We start from the raw sequence: 9,434 nt of genomic DNA, 5'->3' as shown, positions 1-9,434 counted from the left end.
TACATACATACATATATACAACAGAGTATTATTCGGCAATCAAAAAGAATGAAATCTTGCCATTTGCAACTCTGTGGATGGAACTAGAGGGTATTATGCTAAGTGAAATTAGAGAAAGACAAATATCATATGACTTCTGAGTGAAGTCATGAGGACTTTAAGAGACAAAACAGATGAACATAAGGGAAGGGAAACAAAAATAGTATAAAAACAGGGAGGGGGACAAAACATAAGAGACTCATATATATGGAGAACAAACTGAGGGTTACTAGAGGGGTTGTGGGAAGGGGGATGGGCTAAATGGGTAAGGGGCACTAAGGAATCTACTCCTGAAATCATTGTTGCACTATACACTAATTTGGATATAAATTATAAAAAAAAAAATTTTAAATTAAAGAAAAAAACAAATTAACTCAAGATGGATTAAAGACCTAAATGTGAGATCTGAAACTATAAAACTCCTAGGAGAAAACAGGGCAAAATCATTCATGACATTAGATTTGGCAGTGCTTTCTTGGATATGACACCAGAGGCCCAAGCAACAGAAGAAAAAATACAAAAATTGGAATTCATGAAAATTTAAAATTTTGTGCATTAAAAGGTATCAGGAATGTAAAAAGGCAACCCATAGAATGGAAGAAAATAATATCCAGAATAGATTTGAAAAATTTCTAAAACACAACGACAACAAAAAGCCAATTAAAAATGGGCAAGGACTTGAATAGACATTTCTCCAAAGAAGATATATAGGTGGCCAATAAGCACAAGAAAAGATGCTCAACATCATTAATTATTAGGGAAATACAAATCAAATCTATAGTGAGATTCCACCTCACACCATTAGGCTGGCTACTGTTTCCCCCCCCCCCCAACAAAAACAAAAAATAACAAGTGTTGTGGAGATATAGAAAATTGGAACTTTTATACATCATTATTGGGAATGTAAAATGGTACAGCTGCTGTGGAAAACAGTATGGCAGTCCCTTCAAAAAATTAAAAATGGACTTAAAAGCAGGGTCTGCAGGAGAGATTTTTACATCCATGTTCATAGCAGCATTATTCATAATAGCTAAAGTGTGGAAACAACCCATGTGTCCATTGAAGGATGAATGAGTAAGCAAAATGTGGTCTATACATACATTGGAATATTATTCCTCCTTAAAAAAGAAGTGAATTCTGGCACATACTATAACTTGGATGAACCCCAAGGACATTATGTACATGAAATAAGCCAATCACAAAAAGACAAATACTGTACAATTCCTCTTATGAGTCACTTACTAGAGTAGTCAAAAATCATACAGACAGAAGTAGAACAATAGTTGACAGGAGTTGGGGCAGGGGGCAACGGAATTAATGTTTAATGGGTATAGGGTTTCAGTTTCACAAGAGGGAAGAGAGTTGAGGTGGATGGTGGTGATGGCTGCACATTATGAATGTACATAATACCACTGACCTACAAGATGGTTAAGATAGTAAGCTTTGTATGTATTTTACCACAATCTTTAAATTTGAGAAAAAGAATTTTAAAAGGAAGCCATCTTAAAACTTTAAAATTCGTTGGTCTGTGTAATCTAGCTCTAAAATGCTGAGAGCTTTGAGGTCCTTGTTTGAGCTCTGAAATTCTGTATTTCTTTAGTTGGCAGAAATGACCTAGAGATGCCTTCTTGGCCTCTAATTGTTTAGTTCTGTGATATATTTTTTTTTTAATTTTTTTTTCAACTTTTATTTATTTTTGGGACAGAGAGAGACAGAGCATGAACGGGCGAGGGGCAGAGAGAGAGGGAGACACAGAATCGGAAACAGGCTCCAGGCTCTGAGCCATCAGCCCAGAGCCTGACGCGGGGCTCGAACCCACGGACCGCGAGATCGTGACCTGGCTTAAGTCGGACGCTTAACCGACTGCGCCACCCAGGCGCCCTAGTTCTGTGATATTTTAAAATCTTGATTGTTGTTAATATCGAGTATAAATTGCTAAATGCCCTCATTTCTTTATGAATTTTTACAGATGCATTTGATAAAGAATACAAGATGGCATACGATCGCCTCACACCTAGTCAAGTCAAAAGTACACACAACTGTGATCGACCACCAAGTACAGGGGTGATGGAATGTCGAAAAACCTTTGGAGAACCTTATCTTTAAGATATGCACGTGCGTGTATACTTTCAATATGTATTGTATAGTCAGTGTATAAAATAATATTTGGAGATTCTAAACTCTTTCTCTTCGATTTTTGAAAATGCATTTGTAAATGGTTCAGAAAGCCCAGATAGCTCATGTAGAGAATGTTCTAAGAAGAGAAGAGTGACAAGTGAAGAGAGAGCCATTTTGTTTCTCATCTCTTTGTTTTTTTTTTTTTTTTTCTTTACTTCTCCTGTAACCAGTAATTAAGTATTTTTGTGACAAGGAAATCCCTAGACAAAATTACTTCTCAAAATAAGACACCTGTTTTGTGGTTTCTCTTGGAAGAAACATGTTGAAAAAATCATGTATGGAACTTAACCAAATGTAAGATCAAAGTATTTCCTGTTTTCATAGACTATTCAAATGTTTTGACCATGAAGTTGTATTATACATATTTTAAATTGTTTATAGTAAGTTGATATTTTTTTAATTTTTAAACTTAATATAGCAAACAAAATGAACTGAAACTTACAAAGCAAGCAATTAAGTGCTTATTTTCCTTGTCTGCTGCTATTTGAAGTAATTAGTACAGCTGCAGATCTCTATATGTATAGCTATCTATATCTATCTATCTATATATATATATATATTTTATTACTTGGGAGAATGATTCAAAACTGTCAGCGCTAGTGTCAGTGTTGTGCTAGGATTGCATGTTAGTACCGCTAAGCCTGACTGCAGTGAGTGGATGAAAGCCAGGGTGCGCACTGCCCAGACTGACTCATTGAGCCTTGTCGAAGGAGAGCCGGGGAGGTTCCAAGTCTGCTTCTGCAAAATCAGGTTCAGTATACCATGACTGAAAATGTTCTCTATTGCTAACAGATACAGACAGTACACAGGGATAGCTTACAAAGCCAAAAATCAATTTAGATTTTAATATTCTATACGAACACTTGTGTTGGGAAATATGTCAGACAACTTATTCCAGATTTTACCCTTATTTTAATATCTAATATGTGGCATATGATGCAGATTGTATCATATTTATCTGGAATATGACCTATTGGAGTATTCTGTTCATATTATATATATATATAAATAAATATTCAAGATATTTTTTCAAAAATAGAAAAATAATAACTCTCTAAAAGTACAGCCAGATAGAATTTCCCATATTGAGGAACTTGGCTTTTTCAATAAGCCTTCAGAATCTGAAGTTTATGGAATCTAAAATCCAGAAATATCCAGAAATCAGACAATAAATTGAACGTTTAAACACCATGGGTATTAGAAAGACTCTTAAAAAGTATTTTTAGTCTCATTATTTCAAATATCGCTTTCTTTGGTAATTTCTGATAAAAAGTATTCTTTGGCTATTAGAGTTATTTATAGATTTCCAGTATGTGTGTGTGCGTGGTTGCACACATTGTCATTAAGGAAAGAATTCTCTAGACAGTTTCATAGGAGAAAAATGTGGATGGTTCCAAATCTGGTGTGTAAGTCAGTAGAGCCCAGGACACTTGTCCTGGGGATATCTGAGACTTAGAATCAGTTTAGCTGCGCAAAAACTACCTTGTGAGTTCACACCATTAGTGAATAGCATCAAGCTGAAACATTTCACAGCTTTCTACCCTGGGAAGTAATGGGGAGAGTTTAAAAAATGTGAAATTTTAGTTCGAATTAGTTTGGGACTGACCTTGCTTACTTGAAAAACCTGGTGCTATGCACATTTATATGCCTTTCCTTTGTAAATACAACTCCAGTCTCCTTCACTCTTCTTATCCGAGTTTCACATCCTAAAGGAGTCTTGTGTTCCCTGCATCGCTTGATAATTGTCAAACGAGAGAAACATTTGATAGGTGAGTCTTTTGGCATTGGCAGCAAATATCCCTCCAAATAGGGTTCTGGGGTTCTATTCTGTTTTTGTGTCCTGGGGTTTTGTTTCCCTTATAAGAACAGCTTTCGCTGTTGTTTAACTTGTCTTTGACACAAACTATATGTAAGAATTATAGTTTATTGATTTCGAGTACCTAACCAGAAAAAAAATGAGGTAAAGCCCATTCGTTATGATTCAAACTCACATGGGGAAAGGTGAGTATAGTTTTTATCTCCTCCCATACACACAGTTTTCGTTCTGTTTTTCATTGGGTTTTATTTCCTCTACTTTTAATTCCCAGGGAATATTATTTGTGCAAATTTAGTCTTTAAAAATAAAACCAAAAACATGAGTAGAAAGTAGTAAACCCTGCTCAAAAGAAAATTAAAATCTAGATCATCCTTTAAAATAACTCTATACAAACTTCTCTTCAATTTTCTCTCTGTTGAAGATACATTTTGAAGAATCATGGCCAACCAATCTTGTTGGAGAGAAATACACTTTTGCTACGTTATCTGTCTCTTGTTTTCTTACTCTTAGTTTTGTTTATATGTTTAATAGTTGAAAATAAACCCTGCTGTGTCCTGGTATGACTTGTTCCTACTTCCTCTCATGGTGTTAATGTCATACATTTGTATTTTGTATCTTATTTCAGTATTCCGCTTTTTCTTCCTACTGTCAGATGGGGAATTATGCAGCCTGTTCATATTCTGATTTTTGTCTTTTCTCCCCCTGATTTTTTTTGGGGGTGGGGGGACGGCGTGAGGTTGTGATAAATCCCTAAAACTACCAGCTTATTTTGTTTTAAGGTCTTCTAAGATGTTTATACATTTTTGTATATAGAGAAATGGCCCCTGAAAATGTTGGTTCAGCATTTTTAGTGATAAATACTTATTTTATTTTATGCTGGTCATTACCATGATGCTTATTGAAACTAGCAAGTGTTAGCCTGCTGTATAGAGAGGCTGTTACAGTGTATTTCTAAATACGTTTTAAGTATATGGTTAGAAAATACCCGTTTGTATGGTAATGTGAGGTAGCCCAGTTTTATTTTTATTTTTCCCACTAGAACTTGAAAGCTGCTATTAGGCACTTTATTTCAGAGCAGAAAGGGAAAGAACAGGCTGCCTCTTTAAGAGGGCCCTTGGCCCCTTTGTGTGGTAGAGTTGGTGTGCTCCGTCTTTCCTGTTTGGACACAAGACCAAGTTTTATTTCAGAACTGAACCACTAGCAGTTGCATACCAGTTTACCTTAATATTCTCAGGCTTATTATCTTCTTATCCCTTCACACTAGCCTCTTCCTCTGGCCTCAAAGCAAGTGCATTTGCTGGCTTAATTATTGTCGTTTACAAAATGAGCAGTGCACAAATTAGTATAGGAGTTTGTCTCTCACTCAGGTGTGTGTGCATGTGCTTATCCTCTGAGATGGTAGCAGACCCTCCTGATGAAGTCTCTGCGGCCTTCCCACGGTTGCTGTCGTTTGCATGGCTCCCTCCTTTTGTCTGTAAAGATTTTTTTCAAACATTGTGCTGTGATAGAGCCACTGGAGCAACTGACAGAATTTTCTGTAAATGAAATTCTCCAGGCTTTGCCTGCTCATCACAGTGAAGACCTAAAGCTTGCCTTTGGTTGCGAAGGCAACCATGTTGTCTTAGGCCAGGGTGGCCTGCTTGGCTCCAGTACCCCCCACTCCCCACCCACACCGGGCAAAGACAGCCGTGATCATGAGCCCTCTCTGCACTTCCATAGTGACCAGTCCCAAAACACATCACAGGTGGCACCTATGGAGGGACCCTCCCACAAAAAAAGGAATCAGATCCCCAGGGTATTCTTTGGCACGGAAGGCCAGCCAGTTCTTCAAATGTATCTACCAGGCTGTGCCCTACACACTAAATTCCAGTTCCTGACCTCTTTGGTATCAGTCTTTAAAGAAATGATCATTATGATATAGACAACGGTGTCCTAAAGGGCCAAGCCTATAATTTAATGAAAACTTTTCAGATCTATTGATGAAAGTAACCATTTAACCATGTATAGTAACCATTTAAACATAACAGCATTTTTCAAAAATTTGGAAGGAATCTTTTCTTAGTACTATATAGAAACTTAACCCATTAAATTAGGAACACCCTCACATTTTTAGAAATTTGACTCAAACCCATTACCAGGGTCATCAAGGAAATGGAACCTCCAGAGGGAGGGAGCAGTCATCTCTGCAGCCACTGTCTTCCAGCTGAGATGCCCAGCTGGGACACTTCAGACTTCCTGGGATGAATGAGTGATCTAGTATGTGTCCCTTGTAACTCAGTAGATCATTTTGCCTACCAAATGAGAGGGCCGTGTCACCATTATCTTGACATTTTAAGATGACTCTTTTTATCCTACAACAGCATAATTCTAATAAACTATAGGCTTATAAATATGACAAAAATTTTAATTTCCAAGCATAACAAATTGATCTTATAAAAGTTACATAAGTTTTCCATCTCCCTGAAATCTCCTTTCTCCTGCCCACCCCAGTGACTTCTTACCCATCCATCAAGACCCAGCTTTCATTTTACTTGACTCTTTCTGTCATAGTGTGAAGTGATCAGATCATCCCTTCTAAACAAAGAGAAATGCCAAAAATCCAGCAAGCTAATCAGAAAAAGAATGTTAGATCATTAGAGTTGACTCTAATCATGAAATGACTGTCCAACACATTTTCATGACAAAATGTTCCACTGTCCATCACTCCTTATCAGTCATTCTGGGGAAGGCATCAGATCCCACACTCCCAGGTGATGCCCCTGAAGCTAGCTGGAATTAGACACAGATGCCCAGAGTCTGGGCATTGGGGTCACCCTTCTGTAGGCATTGTTCTCTCCTGTTCCTAGGCCATGGCATATGGAGACTGGGCAAATGCAGCAGCAACGGCAATGAGGATAAGTAAGAAAATGGAATGTGAACATGATTCCATATTCTTCTTCTTGAGCATTCTGACCCAGTGACCTAAAGATACAGATGAACTCATCCATGTTGGTAAAATAAAATACCATGGGGACTCACAATTTATTGAAATTTAATAAAAGTCATTTCCAAAGAATGTGAATCCTGGGGTAGTGAGGCCATTAATTAATCAGCCCATCTTAAGAGATGGATTATGGACTAAAGTATTTTCAGTACAGCCCTTCAACACCAAAATGTTTGATTTTTTTTTCCACATCACATCTGTCCTCTTATATTCCAGTCTGAATCCTCTCACGTTTGTAATTAAAGCCATATTTGCCATCATTATCTATAGTCACCTGAGCTCCTTTTGCTCTGAAACCAGGAACACGGAACTGCTTCATTTCTAATGGTCCCCTAACTGAGTGCTAGTAAAAGCAGCAAGCAGTGGCATTTAACATACAAGCACTTCGAATTGCACAAGCACTGCTTCAATAACCACACAATTTTTAAAAACACAGAAGTCCTTTACACTAGCTATTAGAAGTAGTAATACTCTTTTTCTCACTGTGTTGTCGTTATGTTAAGCATTTTTGGAATTTCTCCTTTGTAATTGCCTTAAGAGCCACATGTAAGCCACACGGGAAATCAATCTGGCTTTATCATCCAATGTAGGTTGGCATACAGAAGTAGCATTGCCCCACAAGATCTCTTACTTTATATAGCAGACTTGGCCCTACTGATTTTGGACTCTTTTTAAAATCACTCCCCTGGGGCGCCTGGGTGGCTCAGTTGGTTGAGCGTCCAACTTCGGCTCAGGTCACGATCTCACAGTTTGTGGGTTCGAGCCCCGCTTCGGGCTCTGTGCTGACGGCTCGGAGCCTGGAGCCTGCTTCGGATTCTGTGTCTCCCTCTCTCTCTGCCCCTCCCCTGCTCGTGCTCTGTCTCTCTCTGTCTCAAAAATAAATAAAACATTTAAAAAAATAAAATAAAATAAAATCACTCCCCTTCTGACTCACTAGTAGCATTTGTCACTGTTAGGTGAGCATATGCTGGAGGAGCAGAGTCAGGACAACTTTGTATGACTGTCTAATCCCCCAAGGCGACCACTTGATGGAGACAACACTAATTTGGATTTTCTAGTAAGTACATATTTTTAAATAGCCCTCCCTAATATCCCACCCCCCTTCTGGTACAACGGCGAATTATACATTTTCATTTGGGGGGCTACTTATTTTAATTTCATGTTTCAGAAATGCAAAAGAAGAGCTAAGGGAGTCTTTTTAAGCTATCAAATATCAGTACACATTTTACTGGGCTACAGTGTGTAATGATCATTGATTCCTGTTATACTTTTTTTTTTCCGAGTCTTAGCTCCTTAAACCCACCAATAACTGGACGTGTAATGTTTACAAACCTGGTAGAACCTCGTGTTTTAAACAGAAAAAGAGAGGACGGCAAGTTGCAGTGTGTGCTTGGGACAGGGGCCAAAGGGTGGGGTGTAGACCACATCTGTGTCTTTGGATCAGCAGCCTTTCAGGAACGATCAGGGAACTGTGAGTATAGGGGCTTGTCCTGCTACTGTGCCTGTCCCTGCCCTCACCCCCAAATGATCCCTCATTCCGAAAACCCTCTGGCTCCAGAGGTCCTTCTACTGGCCTCCATGTGATAGCTGCCAACATCAGGCAGGGGTAAAAACGCCATCCCTCCAGAGGTGAGACAATCCACAACGAGCTGCAGGTGTTTCCAAGGCTAACATTCAGTCCCCGATCACATTCCCATCAGTGGCTCTTTGCCACTCTGGTCTCTCTCATGGACCATGTTCATTCTTTTGTTAATGTAACAAGAAGTATGGTAGCTTCTGGCATGGTTTTCTGATCCACGTCCATTGTGAGCAACAGTGACTCTGCCTCAGACAGATACAGGACAGGAAATGATTCGATCTTCTAACATCACACTGATTATCAGGAATACAAAGTAAAGGAGGAACATTGTGAAGCCCAGGATCTTGTTCATTCTCCATTTGCATGATGCAATTGAAGAGATCACAAACAGGAGCATGAGAAAAAGCAAAACAATTGCACAAAACAAGCCGTTGCTGCTGACTGGAACAGGCTGTAATCCATTGATAAGAGAGAACAGCAACCAAGGGGCAGGCAAGCTGCAAGATTGAAGAAACAATGTGAATATTCTGAATGTCTGCACTAATCCCATAAACATAAACAGTATTTTACAATTTACAAAGCACTTATTTTTCCACACACACAAGAAAGCTTATGAAATAGAGCAGAAAATAATAGCCCCATTTCACAGATGAGGAAACGAAGTTCATGGAAATTGAATTCCGTGCCCAAGGTCTCACAGCTAATAACAAGGAGTTCTATATTAAAACCGAAATTTTCAGGGTTTGAGTGGGTATTTTTTCTTTATAATTCATGACTTTCCTGTGAGTAACCCAGGTGAGCTGATGTGTGACTCTTCCATCTGTAAATGTTTGCGATCA

General features: G+C 38.5%; 2 protein-coding genes across 10 annotated transcripts in view; one reads left to right on the top strand and one right to left on the bottom strand.

Annotated features, from left to right (window-relative positions):
- DENND4A (DENN domain containing 4A) overlaps positions 1 to 4,593 on the top strand; it is a 133,200-nt gene extending 128,607 nt beyond the window's left edge. For 4 of the 6 annotated variants that reach the window (XM_040493011.1, XM_040493010.1, XM_040493013.1 and 1 more), the window contains one exon: positions 2,009 to 2,145. In XM_040493011.1, coding sequence (XP_040348945.1) covers positions 2,009 to 2,145 — 137 coding nt within the window. Of the gene's footprint in view, positions 1 to 2,008 lie in introns of all 6 variants that reach the window. The other 2 variants (XM_040493009.1, XM_040493008.1) reach the window with 1 other exon arrangement.
- Positions 4,594 to 8,264: 3,671 nt separating this feature from the next.
- SLC24A1 (solute carrier family 24 member 1) overlaps positions 8,265 to 9,434 on the bottom strand; it is a 38,731-nt gene continuing 37,561 nt past the window's right edge. For all 4 annotated transcript variants that reach the window (XM_040493015.1, XM_040493014.1, XM_040493017.1 and 1 more), the window contains one exon: positions 8,265 to 9,092. In XM_040493015.1, coding sequence (XP_040348949.1) covers positions 8,843 to 9,092 — 250 coding nt within the window. In that variant the 3' untranslated portion in view covers positions 8,265 to 8,842. The remainder of the gene's footprint in view (positions 9,093 to 9,434) is intronic.

This window comes from Herpailurus yagouaroundi, unplaced genomic scaffold (genome assembly GCF_014898765.1).
Source record: "Herpailurus yagouaroundi ecotype Mexico unplaced genomic scaffold, PumYag 184, whole genome shotgun sequence".
Classification (NCBI taxonomy): domain Eukaryota; kingdom Metazoa; phylum Chordata; class Mammalia; order Carnivora; family Felidae; genus Herpailurus; species Herpailurus yagouaroundi.
The sequence above is the reverse complement of the archived record's forward strand: the minus strand, read 5'-3'. Positions and strand labels throughout refer to the sequence as shown.